Source organism: Oryctolagus cuniculus, chromosome 7, assembly GCF_964237555.1.
Source record: "Oryctolagus cuniculus chromosome 7, mOryCun1.1, whole genome shotgun sequence".
Taxonomy (NCBI): Eukaryota; Metazoa; Chordata; class Mammalia; order Lagomorpha; family Leporidae; genus Oryctolagus; species Oryctolagus cuniculus.
Window position 1 is genome coordinate 145,170,920 of NC_091438.1, and position 23,283 is coordinate 145,194,202.

Sequence of the window (23,283 nt, forward strand, 5' to 3'; positions counted from 1 at the left end):
GCGGTTGCTGCCATGTGGGGAGTGAACCAGTGGATGGAAGACCTCCCCCTCTCTCTGTAACTCCGCCTCTCAAATAAATAAATCTTTCTAAAAAACCAAACTTGCGTTCTGAAGGAATCTATGGCTCTTCTTACTTTTCCCTAGAGCTACCAGAACCCAGAGTCCCAGCAAATCAAGGTTGGAAGGCTCAAGAGGCGATGACGATGACAGCAGGAAATGCTTTATGAAAACGTCCTTCTCTTACGATGCAAGTTCTCATTTAACGTCACAGCAAACCTGCGGGGTGGTTTTCATCCCCATTTTACAGGTAGGGATGGGCGTCAGGACTCCTGGCACCAAAGCCCATACTCAGCTAGACGGCCTCCGATGGCCCTGGTGACATAATGTAATCTGATTTGTAAAACCTAAATTTTACAGAGGCGGCTCTGGGAGGGCGAGGGGAGTGCCTGACCCCACTCTTACGCAGAGGAACTAGCATTTGAGCCTCTGCAGGGCGCCGTCTGGTCGAGAAAGAAACGTTTAGGGGGCCAGCACTGTGGCACAGAGGTGAAGCCTCCCCCTGCAGTGCTGTCATCCATGTGGGCGCCCCTTGGTCCAGCTGCCCCACGTGCCATCCAGCTCTCTGCTAAGGCCTGGGAAAGCAGTGGAGGATGGCGCCAGTACTTCGGCCTCTGCACCCACGTGGGAGACCTGGAAGAAGATCCTGGCTCCTGGCTTCCATCAGCAGTTGTGGCCATTTGGGGAGTGAACCAGTGGATGGAAGACTTCTCTAACTCCACCTGTCACATAAATCAATAAATCTTTAAATTAAAAAAAAAATAAAGAAAAGAAAGAAACGTTTATGAAGCACCTGCTTCGTTTGACTTCATTCTCAAAACAGCCCCTTCGAAGTACTGCGCCGATCTCTGGGAAGCCAGAGACTCAGAGGGAGAAGGAATTCTCCCCAAGATCAATTCAGCACAGTAATGGCGCCGTGGAGGTCACACAGTTAGCTCAGAGGCTTCCAGCAGTTTCGTTAACCGAACCCCAGGTTCTCCCCACGCGGCGTCTCCGGAGCAGCACCTAGGAGCGAGCACCATTTCCGCAGACCCGAAGCGGCTCATCCAAGCGGTGCATTCTGGGATTTTTAGTGTCCCCCCCCCCCCCGCCAACCCAGAGAGGCTAGACCAGCGGGCCAATAGCATTCGAGCACCGGCGACTGAACCCGCCTTCGCTGCCTGCTGGTTGTTCAGAGACCCTTTCGAAGTAGCCAATGAGAAGTGAAGGGGTCTTGGTCGCCAGGGAAACCGCGTGACAACAAGATGGCGGCGCCGCGGGACGGCTCCTTGGCCCTGCGTGGTGAGTCCCGGCCCAAGGCCTTCCTGCGTCAGGAGACCCCTACGCAGACCCGAGCTCTCGCTCCGAGAGCCCCGAGGGCCCTCTAGCCCCGCGGGGTTGCCCCACTCCCAGCAGGCGTCCTGCGTCCCTCGAGCGGATTGGGGGCCACGCTTACGGCGACTACGTGTGGAAGCGGGAGGAGGCAACGCGGCCGCCTGGGAAGGGTTAAGCCGTGATGGACGTGCATTTTCCACTGGGATTAGGGAGTGGAGGCGAAAGACCGGCAGGCCCTAGGGCCTGGGGGTGACGGAGGACACTGTCAGTCATGCACGGTACTGAGTTCTGTCCCCAGCATGTCGAGGCGCCGAACATAGCTTTACCCAGAAATTCCGGTCCGAAGGGGAAGACAGCGCCTGCAAGCCCGAGAGCGAAGCGGGGGAGACAGGGCTGTGTCCCCAGGAAGCCCCAAGCTTGGGCGGGAGACGACACGGCCGTGCCCTTGGGAGCCCGCAGACTGATGGGGAGACCCAGTGTTTGCTCGCGGGGGGTCTTTTGTAATCCACATGAAGATGGATCCAGACACCGGGCTGGCGGCCAGCGGCCACCACCGTGACAGCCCCCGGCCAGTGAGCGTCCCACCAGGGTGACCGACAGTGGGCGACACTCCAGGGCTTGGTAACGGATGGGATTTTGTGGTTGGATGATGGGGTCCCACAACAAGGGTGGAATTCCTTTTTTAAAGCGATTAACGGCTTTACTGAAATTCACCCCTTTACTGTGTGAACGTCAGTCACTTTGGAATACTTTAGTCTGCACAGCGGGCCTTTTGTATCTCCAAGGTGTGGACGTCTTTTTCTCGTTAGTGTTCCCTAAGCAACGGGGTGTAACATTCCAGTCACCCGCTACATAGGGCGTTTTGGCTAATGACAGGCCACATAGACAAGGGTGTTCCCGTAAGATTGTATTGGCGCTGAGAAGATCCTACCGCCTAGTGACATGGTAACCATGGTAACATCATGGGCACCACGTCCTCACAGCCTTTGTGGTGATGCCAGCGCTGCCGCCATATAAAGGCATAGCAGGTGCAACTATGTACAGTAAGTACTGCTTGATCACGATAATAAATGACTGCTACTGGTGTATGTGTTTCAGAGCGTACTCCTACTTCTTAAATTTAAAAGTTAACTGTGAAACAGCTTCAGGCAAGTCCTTCGGGAGGTGTTGGGCGCAGGCATGGTTGTCGAGGGAGATGACAGCTCCATGGTGCTATCACCCAGAAGCCCTGGAGAGGGGAGACAGTGACGCTGATGGCGCTCACCCTGCATGGGCCTACACAAATGGGTGTGTTTTGTCTGAGTTTTTAGCCACAACTCATGGTTTTGTTTTGTTTTGTTTTGTTTTTTGACAGGCAGAGATAGACAGTGAGACAGAGAGACAGAGAGAAAGGTCTTCTTTTTTCTGTTGGTTCACCCCCCAAGTGGCCGCTACAGCCGGTGCGTTGTGGCTGGTGCACTGCGCTGATCCGAAGCCAGGAGTCAGGCGTCTCCTCCTGGTCTCCCATGGGGTGCAGGGCCCAAGCACTTGGGCCATCCTCCACTGCCTTCCCGGGCCACAGCAGAGAGCTGGACTGGAAGAGGAGCAACTGGGACAGAATCCGGCGCCCCAACCAGGACTAGAAACTGGGGTGCCGGCTCCACAGGCGGAGGATTAGCCTAGTGAGCTGCGGCGCCGGCCCTCACAACTCATTTTTTAAGCGCTTCCTTTGGGCTTGGCATAGGGTTGGGTGCTCTGTGTTATCCGCATCCCTGCCTGGCTGTCACTGTTCCTGCTATCCCCATTTTACAACAAAGGAAACAGGTGCAGCTTGTGCCAGGGGGTGACAGAACCTGTCCAGAGCCCAAGTTCTTTTTCCCTTCTTTATTTGAGAGGCAGAGAGAGAAAGAGGGGACTCCCGTTCACTGGTTCTCTTCCCAAATACCTGTGACAGGCAGGGCGGAGCTAGGGCTGAAGCTGAGAACCTGGAACTCAATCCAGGTGTCTCATGTTGGAGGCAGGAACCCAGTTCCTTGAGCCATCACTGCTGCTTCCCAGGGAGCCAGAGCCCAGAAGCAAACCCAGGCACTCCAGTGTGGGAAGTAGGGACCCTGGCCTCTAGGCTAAATGCCCACTCCAGGGCCCAGAGTCCAGACTTTTGTTTTTAGTCATAGTTTTAATGATTTTGTGGCTTTTCAAAAAATTTTATTTATTTATTTGCAAGAGTTACACAGAGAAAGGGAGAGAGAGAGAGGTCTTCCATCCATGGTTCACTTGCCAGGCAGCTGCAGTAGCCAGGTGTGGGCCAGGTTGAAGCCAGGAGCCTCCTCTGGGTCTCCTATGTGGGTGACAGGGGCTCAAACACACAGGCCATCCTCCACTGTTCCTCCCAGGCCACCAGCAGGGAGCTGAATCAGAAGTGGACCAGCTGAGACACAAACTGGCGCCAACATGGGACGCCAGCATTGCAGGCGTCAACTCTACTTGCTATACCACAAGCCAGCCCCAGAGCCCAGACTTCTTTGTTTGTTGGTTTTGTTTTTAAGGTTTATTTAGTGGGGCGCGCATTGTGGCGTAACAGGTTAAGCCTCCACCTGCGATGTTGGCATCCTATATGGATGCCAGTTCGAGACAAGACTGCCCCACTTCCAGTCCAGCTTCCTGCTAATGTGCCTGGGAAAGCAACAGAAGATGGCTCAAGTCCTTGGGCCCCTGCACCTGTATGAGAGATCTGGAAGAAGTTCCTGGCTCCTGGCTTTGGCCTGGCCTAGTCCCAGTTGTTGTGGCTAACTGGGGAGTGAACCAGTGGATGGAAGATGTCTCTTTCTCTCTCTCAAGCTCTGTCTTTCAAGGAAATAAAAAAATCTTAAAAAAAAAAAAAGATTTATTTGATAGGTAGAGTTAGAGAGAAGAAGAGACAGAGAGAGATCTTCCATTCACTGGTTAACTCCCCAAATGACTGCAGTGGCTGGAGCTGAACTGATCCAAAGCCAGGAGCCAGGAGCCAGGAGCTTCTCCCAGGTCTCTCATGTGGGAGCAGGCATCCAAGCACTTGAGCCATCCTCTGCTGCTTTCCCAGGGGCATTGGCAGTGAGCTGGAAGGGAAGTAGAGCAGCCCGGTTTTGAACCAGCGCCCATATGGGATGCCATTGCCACAGACAGCAGCTTTACCTGCTGCGCCACAGTGCCAGTCCTGAACCCAGACTCTTCAGCTCCATATCACAGGATTCTTGACTGAATCTTGCCTTTGGGCTGCCCTCCTGGCTCTGAGAAGTCAGGGTTCTGGTCAGAGGGGAGAAGCCTGGGCTTGGTGTTGGCAGCCGGCCGAAAAGATGCTCAAAAGCCCCGCCTCCTGTGTGGTCTTGTGCCCTGGCTCTCAGCTGGGGAAGTCCCAGATCCCCACCCATCCCTGTACCGCCAGTCCACCTCCGCACCCTTCCCTGGCCCCGCCAGGCCAGAGCTCTCCAGTGTCAGGGCAGAGAGCCAGACGCCTCTACGGGGCCTTCGCAGGAGGCGAGGGCCAGGCTCCCCGGACAGTGCTCCCTCTTAGGAAGGAGAACCAGAGAGGAGGAAGTTGTAGGCAGAAGCTCAGGGGCTGACTTCTCTCTCTCCCCCTCAGGGGGTTCCTGACAGGACCTAGCAGAACTATGAGCTCACCTTTGGCCTCCCTGAGCAAGACCCGGAAAGTACCCCTGCAGTCGGAGCCTGGGCATCCTGGGTAGGAGCGGCCCTGTGGGGTCTTTGTGTCCCTGCCCCGTCTGCCCCTTGACCTTCCCGAGGCTGGGGAGAATGACCCCTAGTGTCTTGGGGGATACCAAGAAGCATCCAGTCTGACCACCAGCTGCACTGTGCTGCTTGGAAGACTTGAGCCCCGTGGGAGTGGCCCGGCGCTTGCCTAATTGACCATCGGTGGCTTCCTAACTCTGCGGACATTGGTCTGCCTGCCCCGGCCAGGCCCTGAGGGGATTTTTACATCTTTCTGCTACTTCTGTCCTTTCAAGCCGTTTGTTTAAAAGATTTATTTATTTATTTATTTGAAAGGCCCAGTTACAGAGAGGCAGAGGCGGGGTGGGGTGGGGTCTTCCATCAGCTGGTTCACTCCCAAGATGGTGCAACAGCTGCAGCTGGGCCAGTCTGAAGCCAGGAGCCAGGAGCTTCTTCCGGGTCTCCCTTGTGGGTGCAGGGACCCAAGGACTTGGGCCATCTTCCACTGCTTTCCCAGGCATAGCAGGGAGCTGGATCAGAAGTGGAGCAACTGGGATTTGAACCAGCGCCCATGTGGGATGCCAGCGCTGCAGGCGGCGGCTCTACTCACTATGCCACAGCGCTGGCCCCTCAAGCCATTGTTTACCCCTGCTTTCCTCTTGCTCTCCTGAATACTGCTGCAGTCCTTCCGAGGCCAAGGAGATCCAGAGAGGTTAAGCGACAGCCTGGGGTCCTCCAGCGATTGCAGAGCAGAGCCGGGGCTGGGCCTGTGGACTTTGGGAATTGTGTAGTTTTCCCAGCCTAGACTGCCCTGCGCCCCTTCCCGGTCGGGACACCCCAAGGCCTGGGTTAGGGTTTGGGGTGGAGGTCCCTGGGAGGCAGAGGCCCGGCCTCCATCTCTTTTAGCCGTGGCTGGGGCCCGCTGCTCAGAACCTCTTCCCTGATGGCCTCATGCACGTTTCTTCCTTCTTCCTCCTGCCTGGGCTCCCAGGAGGCGAGGGATAAGAATCTACGGAGATGGTAAGTGGGGGCTCTGTCCTCGCGTCCTCCCCACCTCTCCCCTGCCTGAACCCCCTTACAGAGGGCACATGGGGAGGAAGAGCGCGAGGAAGGACCCGCCAGCCCCAGCCGCCGGCCTGGCTGCGGTGTTCACAGCCCCTGACGCCTGCACGTCCCTCCCGATAGCCTGGGATAAGGAGGCCCCGCACCCTTAGCAGAGAGGTCTTCGCTAATATTTGAACCCTTGACCCATCGTGGAGTTCACGGAAGGGGGCTCAGAAACCACGTGGGGGCCGAGAGCTCACCCAGCCTGGAGGCTTGGACCCCTGTCTCCTCTGGCCCGTCGCAGCCTCTCTCCCTGAAGCCCTCTCCTCCCGTCGCCTGGCTCCTGCAGGCTCAGATGTTGGAGCCCAAGCCCACTCCTGCCATTGGCCGCTCATTCCCCAAGGAGCAGAGCTGGGAGAACTCTGAGAACAGGCCCGTCCCCATTGCCTTGCTCCTGGCCTCCTGCGTATTCTCCCTGCCTGCTCCAGGGGACAGCGGCTAGAGAGGCCACTTCTGGACCTTGGCCCCAGGGTGGTGACCTGGGTGTCCCTGTCTGCAGAAGACGAGGAGGATATGCTGAATGACGGAAATGGCTCAGAAGAAAGGATCTCTGTCCCTTCCTGCTATGGCAGCATAGGCGCCCCTGTGGCAAGGCAAGGTGAGAGCAGAGGCCTAGTCGGGGCTGGCTCCCAGCAGCGGGAGGGGCCCCAAAGGAGGGCCAAGGCCCTGAGAGGCCTGGCGGTCACGCTGCCTGCTAGGTCTGAGGCAGCCACTCCCCCTCCTGACCGGCTATGACCCTGTGGCTGTTCCCCAGACCCGTCCAGGCTGGGTTCAGCATAAAGCCAACTCAAGCCCCACCTTTAGCCCAGAAAACCTGCCAACCCCAGGCCAGACTGTGGCTGAAACCTCAAGTCCCGTCAAGCACGATGTCACTGGGTGTAGGATTCGAGCCGAAAGGCGGGAAGGGCCCGTGGGGAGAGCTCAGCCTCTGGCCACCTGCTTCCTGCTCTGCCGGTCTCGGAAGGCCCAAGGCCCTCTGGGTAGCCCACTTAGCCTGACCCATGCCATCTGCAAGGGGCTGTGGCAGTGCTGAGCTGTGGCAAGGCTGAGCCTGCAGTGGGATGGGCCGATCAGCTCCCCAAAGGAGGCCTGGGACAGGGGTGCACAGCAACCAGGGCTGAGCTTCGTGGACCACAGGGAGCTGGGGATCTGGAGAAGCTGGGGATGACGTTAGAACTTGCCAGTGGCTGTGATTTTTTTTTTTTTTTAAGATATATTTATTTGAAGGGTAGAGGTACAGAGAGAGAGAAGGGGAGACAGAGAGACTGAAAGATCTTCCACCTGCTGATTCACTCCCCAAATGGCCACAACAGCTGGGGCTGGGCCAGGCCTAAGTCAGGAACTGGAAGTCCATCTGGGTCTCCCCTGTGGTACAAGGACCCAAGCACTGGGACCATCAGCCGCTGCTTTGCCAGGTGCATTAACAGGGAGCTGGATCAGAAGTTGAGCAACCAGGACTCGAACTGGTGCCCAGATGAGATGCCTGCGTTGAAGGCAGCACAGTGCAACCCCTACCTGTGATGTCTGTCTTTTTCTTTTTTTAAATATTTATTTACTTATTTGAAAGGCAGAGTTGCAGAGAGAGAGGAGAGACAGACAGATCTTCCATCCACTGGTTCACCACAATGGCTGGGGCTGGGCCAGGCCAAAGCAGGAGCCAGGATCTTCTTCCAGGTCTCTCATGTGGGTGCAGGAGCCCAAGAACTTGAGCCATTTTCCACTGCTTTCCCAGGCACATTAGCAGCAAGCTGGATTGGAAATGGAGCAGCTGGGACTTGAGGTGGCGCCCACATGGGAGGCCGGCACGGCAGGTGGCAGCCCAACCTGCTGTGCCCCAGTGCCCGCCCCCTGATGTCTTGAGAAAGCAACTTCGGGTCTCTGTCTGCATTTCCTCTTCTCTGAAGTGGGAGTGGGGGCACCTAATCGTCACACTGAGCGGACAGTTCAGCAAGATGCTGCCTCTCAGAGGGCCCCTTGCCGGCGCTTGTCCCCCGCAGCATGCTGGGAGTGGTAGCCACCTCCCAGGAGGTCAGTCCTTGCCCAGACCCCCTCCGTTTGTCGAGGCAGGAAGGGCCTGGCCCCAGACCTACAGCCAAAGCCGGGATCTCCTACGCCGCAGCTGGTGATGTTCCAGCTGTAGCTGCAGCAGCCAGCTCCGCCCCTTACAAGAGCCGGCTGCGTCATCCCTCGCTTCTGCCCTGCCACTCACCCCTCAACCTGCTCCCAGCAGGTGTCTGTCCCCACCGAGGTCACCAACAAGGACTTCCTGGCCATTTCTCCTCCCTGCACTGTCCCAGCCCTGGCTGCCCCGTCACTGCCCTCCCCACTTCATGCTGCCCCCGGCTCTCAGCTCTTGCTGGCTCCTTTTACTTCCAGCTTTGCAGGGGGGTGTCCCCCCACCCCCGGCCTGCATCCTCCGCTCTCTCCACGCTGCCTCAGTTCTTCCACTTCCCCGAGCGTGGCCACGGTTCCCTAAGGTGTCTGTCATCGAGACGCTTTGACTCCCCTGGCATGACCAGTCAGAATGATTTGTGCCTGGGGTGGCCAGTTAGGAAGTTGTGCCATGCCTCAGGCCGTGAGGCCCTCTGGGGAGGCAGCTCCCAGGCTGTTTGCCCAATGACTCACATGTCACCAAGAGCTGAGGTTTCTCCATCTTCCCACTGAGCCAGCCTCAGCCCGTCAGCCCTGCACGGCTGCGCCATGGCGGCACAGCTCTCGGTGCACACATAGAGGGCAGGATGCCAGAGGGCCGGTGTCTTCTCATCTCTCTGTTTCTTTTCCTGAGCTTTTCGTTTTGAAAAGGTCTGGCATGCAGAAAATCTGAGATAACAGGACAGTGAGCACCCACCTGTTCCTCCGCCTGCACTCAGCGGTCGATGGCGCCTTTCCAAATGGATGAGCTCTTTGGAACTAGGGGCCAGCAGTCGTGACTCTTCTCCTCCAGCTGCCTTGCTGTGCCTCTCCGAAGGCTAAGGAAAGGCACAGTCCCGGCGCTGCTTTCACACCTAAGATGGTGAACGATTCAGCACGGCTCCCTGATGTCACTCCTTCCTGTACTCAGACCTCCTCGGTGACCCGACATCGCCTACGGCCTCCCCCCCAATCTAGGATCTAATTGAGTCATGCAATGCATTCGACTGTCACAGCTCTGGAGAAAGGTCTCTGCCTTTGTAAAAAAAATGACATCAACAAGGGCTGGCACTGCGGTGTAGTCGGTTAAGCCTCTACCTACGGTGCCAGCATCCCATACGGGTGCCAGTTCCAGTTCTGGCTGCTCCACTTCTGATCCAGCTCTCTGCTAAGGCCTGGGAAAGCAGTGGAAGATGGCCCAAGTGCTTGGGCCCCTACACCCACGTGGGAGGCCCGGAAGAAGCTCCTGGCTCCTGGCTTTGGATCCACCCAGCTCCAGCCTTTTTGGCTGTTTGGGGAGTGAACCAGTGGATGGAGGACCTCTTAGTCTCTGTCTCTCACTCTTTCTCTGTAACTTCACCTTTTGAATAAAATAAATACATTAATTAATTTTAAAAATCTATATATATAAATGACGTTGACTTTTTAAAAGTTTTTTCTGTTTGTTTGAAAGGCAGAGTTAGAGAGAGACAGATCTTCCATCTACTAGTTCATCCCCAAAATGACTGCAACAGCTGGGCCTGAGGGCCAGGACAAAGCTAGGAGCCAGGAGCTTCATCTGAGTCTCCCACATTGGTGGCAGGGACCCAAACACTTGGGCCATCTCCCACTGCCTTCCCAGGTGCATTAGCAAGGCGCTGGATCAGAAGTGGAGCAGAGGCCAGCGCTGTGGCATAGTAGGCTAAGCCTCTACTTGCAACGCTGGCATCCAGTATGAGTGCCGGTTTGTGTCCAGCTGCTCCCCTTCTGATCCAGCTCTCTGCTGTGGCCTGGGAAAGCAGTGGAGGATGGCCCAAGTGCTTGGGCCCCTGCACCTGCGTGGGAGACTGGAAGAAGCTCCTGGGTCCTGGCTCCTCGCTTTGGATTGGCTCAGCTCTAGCCATTGCGGCCATTTGGGGAGTGAGCCAGCGGATGGAGACCTTTCTCTCTGTAACTCTGCCTCTCAAATAATAAATAAAATCTTAAAAGAAAAAAAAGTGGAGCAGCCAGGACTCCAACTGGCACCCACATGGGGTGCTGGCGCTGCAGGCAGGAGCTTAACCCACTGCACCACAGCGCCGGCCCCAACACTGACTTTCTCAAAACCCCCAGGCACCCGTGCAGCAGCGCGTGCCGCCTTGCACATTCGTCTGAGGTTTGCCTCGACCCCCGCGCTGTTCTGTTGCCTGCAAACGGGAGCTTGGATGTTAGGGTTGGATTAGGTTGAGGATGGCCTTTCTGGCAACACTATGGGGTGAGGTGGCCCGTGTGTCACCGCTCGCTTGTACACCGTGGTCACATGACGGCCTCAGTGCCTCAGTCTCCTGAAGCAGCTCATTGGCCTCACAGGTGTGTTGCGAGGATCTGTGAGCTGGTCCAGATAGAGTTCAGAACAGCACGTGTTGTGGGAGCGTGGGCCGCTGTTAGGGCATCCTGGACCCCCCAGAGCCCAGCCTGGGCTCAAAAGACTTGGTCCACTTGGCAGGCGCTGTATCCCATGACTCCGAGGCGTTGGCCTCCGTGGCCAAGCAGCTATGGGACCTGGAACGGCTGGTGAAGGCCCAGGCTGATGAGATGCTGTCCAAGGTGAGGCCCCAGGTGGGAGAGAGCCAGGGGCTGGGCTGAGAGGTGGCAGGCCCAGGCCGGGAAGCCAGGGGCCAGCAGTGGGACCAGGGCAGAGGGGTTTGGTGACCGTCTCCCCACTCAGCAGCCCAGTGTGATGGCCGGGTGTGGGCCCCGCTCAGCTGGGGCCCAGTGACTGAACAGAGAGGCTGGGGGCTTCTCCGTAGCTGAGCAGGGCCCAGGTGACCTTGGCCTGGGTGGAGTCGGCGCTCTCGGTGTGGGCTGTGCCTTTCCCCACCTCAGCAGTGCTGCAGGGGTGGCCTGCGGCACAGGAGCAGCGGGTGTGCCAAGTGTTGGCAGAGGCAGGACCTTTGTGCTCCCCAGGGCCCCCCCACAGGCACAACCTCTGCATCTTCCTACCCGGAAGGCGGCTGGGGAAGCGCCGGGCCTTGCGCTCACCCTAGGCCTCGCTGCTGCAGGATCAGAAGATACTGGCCCTGGAGGACTTGGTGAAGACCCTCCAGCAGCACCAAGGTAAGAGGCCCTCCTGGGGGCTGATCCCCCGGTCGGGACCTCCCTTGGCCCTGTGCCCCTGGGTGGGAGCGTAGGTGGTGAGCAGCAAGCTACTCCCTGGTGGGTCTGGAGAGCTGAGCCAGAGCTCGGCGCCGACAGCTGGAGTCAGAGTGCCCTGAAGGTAGCTGCACTACCCAGAGCGTGGTGGAGCCACAGCACTGAGGGGCGAGGCAGGGTGCCCTCAGGGGAGCGGGGAGAGAGGGCAGAGATAGAGGGGGTCCCCTGCAGGTGGTTCCTCAGGGCCCCAGATGGCCCTCAGGGCAGAGGTGGCCTGGAAGCTGGAACAGCCAGACCCCATCCCCATCTCCCCACCAAAGGCGAGGCCTCCCAGCAGCGGCAGGAGGAGCTGGAGACGATGTGCGCGCAGCTGCAGCGGCAGGTCGGGGAGATGGAGGTGAGGGCGGGCCCGGGGACGCAGCAGTCCGCAGCCCGCAGCCCCAGCTCCAGGCTGTCTGCCCCTTGGGACGGGGCCAGCACCTACTTCTCTGGGCCCCTCCACACCAAGCCTCCCCCTGGGGGCCCTGCCCCGTGAATTAACCCCGAGTTCACAGAGCCACAAGTGTCCAGGGCTCACCCTGTGAGTCTGAACCGCCCTAAGCACACCCCGCTTGCCTCCTTGGCCTCGGGGCTCCCGGCTGGGCTCAACGCCAAGGGCCTCCCTGGCCCCTGCTGATTCTTTGAACACGCCCAGTCTGTCCCGCCTCGGGACCCTGGCCCATTGCTGTTCCCTGGCCTGCAGTGTTTTTCCTTCCTGCCCCAGCCCTGTCCTGTGCTTTCTCAGTACCTCCCTTCTCTGCCGTGGACTGTGAACTCCGGGGCGGGCCACCTCCCTCCCGATCCCAATCCCCGGAGACTCATCAAGGCCATCCCCTATCTCTGCCTGTGACTTCTTCCTCCCACGCACACACCCATTCAGACTCCAAAGCTTGAACTGGAGGGGCCAGGAGCAAAGACGTGTCCCAGGTACACACACGTCCCAGGCATTCCCACCCTGCCCTGGCAGGAGCCAGCCTTCCTCTCCGAGCACAGAGTGGGTTCCTAAAACCCCAGTGGAATCCAGGGCCACAGAGGCCAACCCCAGAGCCTCAGCTGCAGCTGGGAGCACCTGTCGCTCCAGGCCTGTTGGTCCCTGGGGCTGTGGGTAAACACAGCTGCCCCCACCCCCCAGGCTGCTCCGAGCCTCTGCTGCAGGGGCTGAGAGGCTGTACCCCAGAGCCCCTGGTGGGAGGGCATCACTGGCTCTCACGAAGCAGGTGCTTAGCAGAACCCGCTGGGGGCAGCACCCTGCAGTGCCTGTTCTAGTGCCTGGTTGGAAATCTGAACAAGACAGACATGGTCCCCACCCTCAAGGGGCTGACAGCGTGGAGGGGACGAGACATTAACAAGTACATGAAAGAGACACAGAGACAGGGAGTGCTATAAGATAATCCCGTGTGTGACACACTGGAGACGGATGGGGACGAACCACTGTGGAGGTGACCTTGGCCATGAGATCTGGGGGATGAGGGGCAACCAGGGGCAGAGGACCCAGGCCAGAGACACGAAAGCCTCCCCTTCTGCCGGGTACACTTGGCTGATAGCGGTTGCTGGTCATGGGCAGCAGGAGACCAGAGGCCGGAGTGGCCCCATCACGCAGGACTCGCTGCCCGTGGTGCGCGTGGATTCCACTGGGAGGGAATGGGAGACCACTGGGGGTGTCAGAGCGACATGAGGGGAGGACCCTCCTACTGCGTGACGACGGGGACACAGGTAGAAGCCGTCTCCTGGTTGTCCAGGAGCGTGACAGTGGCCGTGGTCTGAGCTGGGAGGCAGCGCATGGGGCAAGAGGGGTCGTTCTGAGGCTGCTTGGGAGATGGCAGCCACAGGCCTTGAGGGGCATCCGGGTGTGGTGGCAGAGAGGGGAGCGGGTGCTGGATGATGCCTGGGTGGAGGGGGCGTCACTGAGACAGGACCAGGAGGTCCAGGGCATGGGGGCGGGAGCCGTGACTGTTCAGTGATTGCGAGTTGCATGGCAGGCATTAGAGTCTATGTGGTTGGAGACGGGAGTGTGGAATTCAGGCTGGGATCTGCTTTGTGGTGCAGCAGGTTAAGCTGCCGCTTGCAGTGCCAGCATCCCGTACTGGAGCGCTGGTTCAAGCCCTGGCTGCTCCACTTCTGAGCCAGCTGCCTGCTAATGCTCCTGGGAAGGCAGAGGAAGCTGGCCTAAGTACTGGGGCCCCTGCCACCCACATGCGTGACCCAGATGGAGCTCCTGGCTCCTGGCTTTAGCCCAGCCCAGTCCTGGCCGTTGTGGCCACTTGGGGAGTGAGCCAGCAGATGGAAGATTCTCTGCCTGTCAAATACATAATAAATCCTAAAAAAAAAAAAAAAAAAAAAAAAAAAAAGTCATAAGGGAGTGCTGTGGACCTGCAGTGTCGCTGTCGCTGTCGGGTGGAAATGGGGAAGCAGCAGGGGCTGGCCAAGGAGCAGCCAGGCGGGAGGAAGCCCAGCCGCTGTTGAAAGAGATGAGGACAGAGGTGCGCCCGCTGGGTTTGGCAATGGGCAGGTGGTTGGTGGCTGCACCATGAGCAGCTTCAGTGAATTGTGGGTTGAGGAAAGAAGGGGAGAAAAGGAATTGGCAACAGGAGGTGTAGACGATTGAAGTTCTGTGGCAGAGGGGAGGGAGGCCAGGCCCTGGGGAGGCCGGCGTGTGGCTGGTCCCGTCCTCAGAGCCAGGGTGTCCCCAGCCCCTCACGCTCAGGCTGACCCGCATGGCTGCCCACAGCCACAGCGGCCGGCTTTCCTGCTCAGCGCTGGATGTGAACTAGGTGCTGTGATCTCCTGAGGCTCCAGGAGGTAAAAGGCTTTCCAAGGTCACAGCCAGGAAGCAGCCACGGTCTCAGCCCATCCCCTTGTTCTGTCAGCTCTGGGGCTGAGCCTGGGGACGGAGCCAAGGCCACTCGTGCCCTGGGAAGGGACTGAGCTGGCAGTGTCCCCAGCATCACCTCCTTTCCCCACAGCGGTTCCTCAGCGACTATGGGCTGCACTGGGTGGGCGAGCCCATGGACCAGGAGGACTCCGAGGGTAACATAGCCTCAGAAGATGGCGGGAAGGCCTGGATGACAGCCAAGAAGTTCTGGAAGCCAGGTAGCCTAGAGGCTGTGCCCCAGACGCCCTCAAGGGGGATCCTCCAGCGGCTCCCAGCATGCCCCGAGGGACCCCTGACACAGCACGCGGGAAAGGCCTCAGCCTTCATCACTGACCAAGACGCACCTTGCTCTTCTGCAAGGGCCCCCGAGGCCCCCAGGGACAGGCCGTGCAGGTCCGGGCTCTGCTCTGCGGTCTGTAGATGTGTGTCATCCCCCCACCCCCCGCCACAGCTGTCAGCCTTAACCTCTGCCTGGGGCCCCCCCGCCCGTTGCCAGGGCTGGGCCCCCTCTCCAGGGTCGTTGCTGACCCGTGGACGTGACCAGCGGCCATGGGCTCAGCACTTCTCACTCTGAACGCGGCTGCTAGTGTCTCGGGGTCGCCCCACAGCCCCTTCTTCCCGAGTTTTGGCTCTGTGGAACTGGCCGTTTCTGAGAACTGGGTCTGTCCAAGGGTGGAGCTCGCTGCCCGCAAAGTCTCTGTCCAGGCCCTGAAGCCGGGCGAGCCCGGGTCCCCAGCTCCAATGCTCCACCTGTTCCCCGTGACTCGAGCAGGCGACATCTGCTCTCTGAGTAAGGGGGGGGGGGGGGCATGCACCTCCCCAGGGACTCAAAAGGGCGAGCACAGAGCGCCCAGCGCCGGAGTGCATGTTGTTTTCCCAGGCCTTGGAGAGGCTCGCGGGGACACACGCTCTGTCCTGCAGAGCCTGTTTGGGTGACCACGGCAGCCTCTTGCGTTCCTAAGCCTCCTGCTGGGTAAAGGCCCGGATTGCAAACCACATTTTTAGGCCCAGGCTTTGGCCAGTTCCTCTAACCCTCAGACACACAGCCCTCCACTGCTTGTTCCAAAAACATCACTTCTCATTTGGGTAACACTTGCAGCTTTCAAAGCTTTTTCAGAAATGGCTTCAACATGGGTCAGGAGTTGCTCCATTTTATAGATGGGCACATGGAGGCACATCAAGGTGACTTGGAAGGGGCGGGACTTAAGGGTGAGTGAGAGCCCAGCTGGAAGTGCAGTGCTCCATGCAAGGGGAGGATGGGAGGAGTCGGGTGAGCCAGGGGGCATCGCCGTGCGGAAGATGCTGAGCCCTGGCCGGACAGCAGAGCCGGGGAGCTATGCAGACAATGGCTCCCACATTCCTGACGGAACCCAGGAGTTCTCCCAGCCTGGTTAAGAGGTGAGGCCTGGGCAAGCGAGTGGGTGCAGTGCTCTTGTCACAGGTCTGGGGCCAGAGCCCGGCCACGTGCAGTGTGGGCCCCACCACCGTGTGGGCAGGCAGCCTCCTCCTAGCCAGTGGGGACCTCCCTGCTGCTGTGGGGAGCGCTCAGACCGGCCACTTGGTTTCTGGACCTGGCTCCGGGGCTCCTGCTCTCCCCAAGCCCTCTAACGGAGAGCAGCCTTCTTTCTGCACTGTTTGGTGTTGGGGCTGTGCACTGGGCTGGCTCTGAGGCTGGATGCGTGCAGGCTGCAGCCGCAGTGAGCACCGCCCACCGCCTGCTGTGGCCGCCGCAGCCGCACAGCCCCCGTCTTCCTTTCTGGTTCCTAGCATGGGAAGGGCCTTGCATTGGCCCTTAGTTTCCTGCTATGTTTTCCTCCTGAGACCTCTCCCACCTTTCTCTCTCCTTCCCCAAGGGCCCTTCTGGCCTGAGGCTCTGACTCCCCTGCTGGGTGCCCCTGCCCAAGGGCTCTGAGGCAGGGGCCAGTGGGTGGGGGAGCCGCAGGAGCTTCTCCTGGGGCCAAATGATGATTGGAATGTTCTAGAGCCTGGACCTCCTGTCAGGGGAAGAATCTGCAGGGCCCGTGAGGGGAGGGGTTGGCCTCAGGCTGGGTCAGTATCCCATCAGGGCATGTAGGCCAGGGCTGAGCCTCAGGGCTGGGAGCCCCAGTCTGAGCTGTTCCTGACCCCTCCCTCAGGCTAGGACCCCTCCTCTGAGCCACCAGCTTCTTGCTGGCCCGCCCCACATCACCACTGTTCCCGGCCAGCACCCCCCGCCACCCTCCCTCCCCCCTCCCCAGCCCTAGGCCCTTTGTCTGGGTTGGAGCCTCTTTCAAACTCCCAGCAGGGGAAGATGTCACATGAGCCGTGGCCTCTGGTCCCTGAGCCTGCATTCGGCCCCCTGCCTGGCCCACCTCCTAGCCCCTTGGCTCCTCTCCTTTGATGCTCAGCTGGAATCCGGCCTTCTCCAGCTGAGCTCTGTGCCAAGCCCTGGACTGCCGCTGGTAGCCGCCCCAGCGCTGCGTGCCAAGGGTTGGGTGCGGGTGGGTGAGGGCAGCGAGAGCCCAGCGATGAGGAAGAGGTGCTGGTGCCAGCAGCCAGCGTCTGCCGGGTACTTCCTCCCCCTCGCGCAGGGCTGTGAAGTGGGCACTGTGGGCTGCCCTCACTGGCAGAACAGGGAGCCAGGCCAGGCTGAGGAGGGGGGCCTGGCTGGGCTGCGACCCCTAACGGGCAGACTGTGTGACCTCTGGGTCTCTCCTCTGCTCTGAAGTCCGAGGTGGTGAGCAGGAATGCCAGCTCTGCTTCCCGGCTGTTAGCCCCAGGCACCCAACACAGGGCTGGCCAGTGCCCGGTGTGCCTAGGCCTGGGCCGTGACAGAGGGATGGGGTGGGGACTGGCAAGCAGCGCTCCATGACAGGGCCCTGGGTCGCAGGCCGGGGGGTGTGCTGTGCTGTGCCCAGGCTCCCAGAGCCCCTCCAAGGACCAGAATGAACCCAGCTGCAGGCCCCCGATGGGGCCCTGCTTAGCAGGTGTGTGGCAATGGTGGCTCCATTTCCTGTTACAACAGTCTTTGCGTGAGGTGGAGGGGCGAGGGCATAGCATACTCGGGAGGGGCTGCCACTCACCCGCTGATGGTGGCAGGGTCTGGCCCCTCCCTGCCCCCCCCCCCCGGCTGCACAGTGGCACTTACATGCCGTTGTCACCGTGCTCACCTGTCTCTCTCACTTGAGCCTGGGCCTGAGGGGGACCGGGCTCTGGGCACGAGCATCACCGTGACCCACATGGGCGCTGCACGCAGGAGGGGGCTGGGTGGAGGGGGCGTGGCCGGAGATGCTTGGAGCCAGGGTGGAGGGAGGGTCCGGCTGTGCCCCTCGAGCACCGACCCTGGGCCAGGCGCAGGGCTGTATTTAGGAAGTGTCCAGTGTTGATGAAAGGCAGATGGGCGGGCAGAAAGCAAGCGCGTGTGGCGTGGGCCCAAGGGTTCCAGGAGCCCAGCCCAGAAGGGAGGGACTCGTGGCCAGGCTTTGCCGAGAAGGTAAGGGTGGGTGAGGGCAGCAAGAGCCCAGCGATGAGGAAGAGGTGCTGGTGCCAGCAGCCAGCGTCTGCCGGGTACTTCCTCCCCCTCGCGCAGGGCTGTGAAGTGGGCACTGTGGGCTGCCTCACTGGCAGAACAGGGAGCCAGGCCCAGAGAGGCCCACTTGCACAACACCACAGAGCTCCGAGTGCAAGGAGGAGCATGCATGGGGGCGCTGGGGGGCTCGGACCGGAGCTGCTTGCCTCCCTGCTCCCGTCAGTGCACTCACGGGCTCCCAAAGTCTCTGCAGACTCTCCTGGCACTGCCACCTTCCCCCGAAAGGGACCTTAGGGAGTGGCATCGAAAGAGCCAGCACAGAGGCAGCCTGCACAGTCACCGGGGCCTGAGGCTGAGTCACCGGGCCAGCAAGCTGCGTCAGCCAGGGCATGCCACCTCACAAGGCCCGATTCCATCACCTGCTTCTTGGTTCTGGGCAGGTTCACCAGCTGGGCCTTGTGGATGGGGCAGGGTTGTTATCTACCCATTGCACAGAAAGGAAAACTGTGGCCTCACACAGGAAATGCCTCACGCCGCCAATGAGCTGGGGCAGAGCTGGAGCTTGCCCTCACTGGCAGACCTTCCTCACCCCGTGTACCCCCTCCCCACCGTCCCTCTCCTTCTCCAACTTGGCCAGCGCTCGTAGGACGGGGGCTCACTGCTTCACCAGGCTCCGCGTGTGGTGGTAACACCAAGCTCTCCCTGATTCTCAGCCCTGCTCTGTCCCGAGCTGCGATTCCTTCCTCCTGGGCCCCTGGTCTGCCCTGGCCTCCATTGTGCCCGACAGCCACCCAGCTTTCTCCTCTCCAAGCCCGGCCCAGCTGGCTGAGAGCACGGGGCAAGTTTTCATGCAGACCTCTCTCTGCCCTCGTCCCTTCTTGGCATCCTCCCCTGGGCTCCTGGCTGTCCCCTTCCCTGCCCGTCGGTCCCTGAGGGAGCCCTAGCCCCAGGAGGCAGGAGCCCTGGCTCAGGCATCAGCTCAGCAAAGGCCACGCCCCCCAGCCGCGGGAAGAGGAGCGGGCGGCACAGGAGCTGTTCCTTTGTGCTGTCCTTGGGCTTAGCCGTTTGTTCTTGAAGTAGCTAGATGCTCAAGGAAAGTGACCTTGGGGTCACTCTGAGTCCTCCCAGGGATGCCCAGGGTGTTCTGGGAGCTTTCCCCAGGAATCTCCAGGGGGCCCCACGGTGGGGGGTGAGTGTGGCCCCCTGGACAGCAGGAAATGGAGGGGAAGAGGCGGCCAGCTGGGAGCAGCTGTTTCAGCAGCTGCCACGGTGACAGGAAACGCAGCCGCTGCCTCTGTGCTCCCCCGACACAGGCTCTGCCCTGCTGTGGGGAAAGGAATTGGGTCCCCAGAGCCCTGACCCACATCCTGCCACAGCCTGGCTGTCCTGGGGAGAAGCAGCTTCTAAGAAGGCGCTGAGAAGTCTAGGCGAGCTGGAAGCAAACGCGGCCTGAGCAGGTCCCTGGCCAGCGTCCCTCCTGCCCTGGCATCTGCCGTGGCTCTGCTGGCCCTCTGCCCCACGTGCAGCCCCTTTGCTTCTGCTCAGCTCTAGATGAGAGGTTTTCTCAGAAGAGCAGGCCAAATCTTTGTCAGCTCTCAAAAGGGTCTGTGAGCCAGCAGTCGCCGCACCCTCTGCGGTCTGTCCTGAATCAGTTCTGTCCAGCAGCTGTCCCAGCACCCTCTCTCAGAGCCATCCCACCCGACCCCTAAACACCTCCTCCTGCCGTGCGCCTGGAGCCTGCCCTGGCTCCAGTCCCGGTCCTTCCTCTACCTTGCTTAGTGGTCTGGGGGGAGCCATCTTGCATGTTTCCTCTTGCATAAAATGGAGCGGTGTGGCCCCTGCTTCCCAACACGGGTGGGCCTTGAGGATCACTTGTGTAGGGTAGGGCTGGTCACACGGGACACGGGCAGGGTGCTTGTTCCAAGCTGGCCCTTACACCAACACCTTGGAGCCCTAGGGCCAGCCTCTGAGACCGAGGCGCCCTGTTCTAGGTGAGAATGCTGCGGCGCCGCGCACTGACTGAGCTGTTCAAGGTCACGCAGGTAGAAGATTAAGAGCTGAGTTGTGACCCAGATGGCCTTGATCCAGAGCGGGGATCAAATGCTGCTTCTGCAGCTTCCTGCTGTGTGGCCGCGGGCCAGCCAAACTCCTCTAGCCTCAGCTTCCTCATCTGAAAAATGGGGGTGATGACAGCCCCCATGGGACAGGGCTGGTAGGAGGAGGACGTGGGATCGTGGGTGTCAGATGCCCAGCACACAGATGAGACCGCAGTTATCACTGTCCTCACCCTCAGGTGGTCCCTTGGGCCTCTGTGTAGCACGGGCGCAGGGCGTGGCACACAGCTGTGAGGAGGCTCATGGCTGCCTGTCCTCTTTGCCAGGGGACTCGACGGTGCCCCCCGAGGTGGATTTCGACAGGCTTCTGGCCAGCCTGCAGGACCTCAGTGAGCTGGTGGCGGAGGGGGACATGCAGGTGACGCCAGTGCCTGGTGGGGCGCGGCTCCGTGTCCTTGAGCCCATCCCGCTGAAGCTGTACCGGAACGGCATCATGATGTTCGATGGGCCCTTCCGGCCCTTCCACGACCCCTCCACGCAGGTAGGAGCCGGGGCGGGGAGCTCCCTGGGGCCTCTGCCTCCCCCGTCCCCATTACTTGGAGATGGTGGAGCCTTTGTCACGCAGGCCCAGCCTGTCCTCCATGTCCTGGGACTCAGGATTTCCAGAGCGCACACAGTGGTTAAGCCCAGAGCCCAGGCAGCCATGGGGGCACCACCAGGTGCAGCCAGCCTCACTTCTCCTCTCCCCTCGCAGCGCTGCCTCCGAGACATGCTGGATGGCTTCTTCCCCTCAGAGCTCCAGAGACTGTACCCCAATGGGGTCCCTTTTAAGGTGACCACCCCTCCCTGCGTGGGAGTTTTGAAGGGGGTGGGGACCAACAGCTTCCTCAAGCATCACCCATTTTGATGGGTGAGCCTGAAGCCAGGCTGGGAAGGGAGGGGCAGTGGCGCCCTCTGCTGGCACTCTGAAGGCACAGCCTCGGGAACCCTGAGGAGTCAGCGCCAAGTGGCCTGCTTCCTGCAGAGCACCGAAAGCCATCTGGCTGAGGTGGGAGGTTGCCCTGGGCCACGAGGCCAGAACAGAGGGGCAAATGCTGAGCCTCACTGGCTGTGGCAGGTGTGCGTGAAGCCAAGGGTGCCCCGAGAGCAGTGGGTGATTTCCGTGGCGAGGGTGAGGCAGTGTGCTGCCACTGCTCGGCACAGGGTGAGTCATGGCTGGGGGCGTGTGCAGCGTCCATGCCAAGGGACCTCGGAGCTGCGGCCGGCACAGCAGAGGGGCTTGGACCTCTCCTTGCGCCCTCCTGGCCTCCCCTCAGGGTTGGCTTCCAACAGGGTCCCTGAGGAGGGTGGAGGGTGTCAGGGCTGCGAGTCCCCCTGGCACGGATGGAGGGCGTTTGCAGGGGGAGGTCCGGGGCCCAGGATGGGGCTCCCTTGCTCTGAGGGCCCCGGTCTCCTCACCTGTAAGGTGGGACTGCGTCCGACCACCCTCGTGCCTGTTCTTGGGGCCTCTGTGCAAGCTGGGCCCCGTCCTTCTCACCAGGTGAGTGACCTGCGCAATCAGGTCTACCCGGAGAACGGGCTGGACCCGTTCCCAGGTGAGGGCCGCGTGGTGGGCTGGCAGAAGATGCGCAAGGCCTCGGACCGGGTGGAGAAGCGCCAAGGTGAGCTGGGCCCTGAGGCCGAGCCAGCTGGCTGGGGGGCCGTGCAGGACCGGCTCTGGGTGGCCGCCTCTGCCACCCTCACAGCCCCTCCCGGGCCACGCTTCTCACCGCCATCCCTGCAGACTCCACGATGACTGCAGAGAAATTTCTGAACAAGCTGCCTAAGTTTGTGATCCGGCAAGGAGAGGTGGTTGACATCCGGGGCCCCATCAGGGACACCTTGCAGGTGAGGCCAGCCCTCTTGGGTGGAAGTTTCCCACCAGCCCAGGCCCAGCCTGCCGTGTGGATGCGGGTCCCTGAGGAGGTCTGGATGGAGAGGCGAGGCCTCAGGGCCTGCCCGAGAGCAGCTGAGTTGCCTGTAAATGGAGTGAAGTCAAGAGTACGAGCCAACAGGCAAGTCCAAGGCCCAGGCCATCCCCTTAAGGTTCTGGCCAAAACAGCCTGCTCATTCCGGGTCCCCCTTCCGGCTCCTTTCACTGCCCCTCCCTGCCCCTCTTCCCAGTCTCTGTGAAAGTTCCTCAGGGCTCCTCTGCCTCCTGCATTCCCACCCCTGCTGCTGTCACCCTGTCCACGCACTAGTGTCTCCCCTGGCGACGGCAAGGGCCTCACTGACCCGTCTTCTCCAGTCCTGCCCCTGCCACCCACACCTCTCCCGGTGGCTGTCCTCGTTGAAATCGCCGGTGATCTCCTTATCCTGGAGCTCAAGGCCAGACCCGCACCACCGGGCCCCTCCCCAACCTGATTCATGAACTGCGGGCTGTTTCCCAAGTGCATCACTTCCTCCAGGAAGCTCGCTGACCTCGGGATCTCTGTCCATGCTGTCCAGGACACCCCCGCCCCCACTCCATCTCTGAGGACTGTACTCAGCCTCCCGTCACAGCTCAGGTGTCACTTCCCCAGGGAAGGCTTCCCCGCCTCCAGCCTGTTCAGCACTGTGTCTCCCCCATGACACTGAGGGGGCCTGGGGTCAGGGGCAGAGCTGCCTCCCAGCTAAGCGCCTTCCCTCCATTTGTTCTCCTTGAGCCTCAGCTTAGGCAGAATACCTCCTCCCGCTTTGGTCTCATCCTGGTCCCCCGTTAAGGGCTGGGGCCCTGGCTTAGGTAGGGCCTGGGGCTCTGCCCATTCTCCTTTGATGCCTTCCAGAGCTGCTGCCCGTTGCCCGCCCGGGTCCAGGAGATCATAGTGGAGACACCTGCCTTGGCCACTGAACGGGAGAGGTGAGGGCCGGACAGAGAGGTGAGGGTCTGAGGGCTTGGGCCACTGAGGGCTGATGCCTCTGCACCCTCAGGAGCCAGGAGACCCCCAACACCCCTGCGCCCCCACTCTCCATGCTGCGCATCAAGTCGGAGAACGGGGAGCAGGCCTTTCTACTGATGATGCGGCCCGAGGACACGGTGGGCGATGTGCGCACCCTGCTAGCACAGGCCAGGTGGGCGCAGGGCGGGGCTGGGAGCACTGGGTGGCTCCGGGACTCAAAGCCCCGACTGATCAGCCCCACCCGGTCCCCAGGGCCACAGATGCCACTGCCTTCGAGATCTTCAGCACATTCCCGCCCACAGTCTACCAGGATGACTCGCTCACGCTGCAGGCCGCAGGCCTGGTGCCCAATGCTACGCTACTGCTGCGGGCACGCAGGGCCCCGCTGGCCAGCCCTGGCTTCAGTCCAGGTCCTGGCCCCCGCCCCTAATAAAGCGCACGCCCCGACACTGGCTGCTGCAAGGCTCTGTCCCGGCGGAGGAAGGCTGGGGA

General features: G+C 60.6%; 1 protein-coding gene across 14 annotated transcripts; it reads left to right on the forward strand.

Moving 5' to 3' along the window:
* The first annotated feature begins 1,186 nt into the window (after positions 1–1,186).
* On the forward strand, positions 1,187–23,240 carry UBXN11 (UBX domain protein 11). 14 transcript variants are annotated; one of them, XM_051856847.2, is made up of 15 exons: positions 1,187–1,338; positions 4,970–5,068; positions 5,962–6,075; positions 6,588–6,757; positions 10,754–10,854; positions 11,310–11,364; positions 11,721–11,797; positions 14,403–14,529; positions 20,200–20,414; positions 20,628–20,705; positions 21,414–21,534; positions 21,657–21,760; positions 22,678–22,751; positions 22,823–22,963; positions 23,044–23,240. In XM_051856847.2, exons 2-15 carry the CDS (start codon positions 4,998–5,000, stop codon positions 23,219–23,221), a joined length of 1,626 nt encoding a protein of 541 aa, XP_051712807.2. In that variant the 5' UTR covers positions 1,187–1,338; positions 4,970–4,997; the 3' UTR covers positions 23,222–23,240. The 14 variants fall into 14 exon arrangements, with proteins under 14 accessions (XP_051712807.2, XP_069935134.1, XP_017202058.3 ...); XM_070079033.1 differs by having other exon boundaries at positions 6,630–6,757; XM_051856849.2 differs by having other exon boundaries at positions 1,188–1,338; positions 6,047–6,075; positions 6,659–6,757.
* Positions 23,241–23,283: the final 43 nt, after the last annotated feature.

Bases quoted from the DNA above. Each gene is read 5' to 3' on its own strand.
- UBXN11 (XM_051856847.2), top strand. From the start codon at position 4,998: ATGAGCTCACCTTTGGCCTCCCTGAGCAAGACCCGGAAAGTACCCCTG. The intron at 11,365-11,720 runs GTAAGAGGCCCT...TCCCCACCAAAG, and splicing joins GACCCTCCAGCAGCACCAAG to GCGAGGCCTCCCAGCAGCGG. The intron at 20,706-21,413 runs GTGACCACCCCT...CCTTCTCACCAG, and splicing joins CCAATGGGGTCCCTTTTAAG to GTGAGTGACCTGCGCAATCA.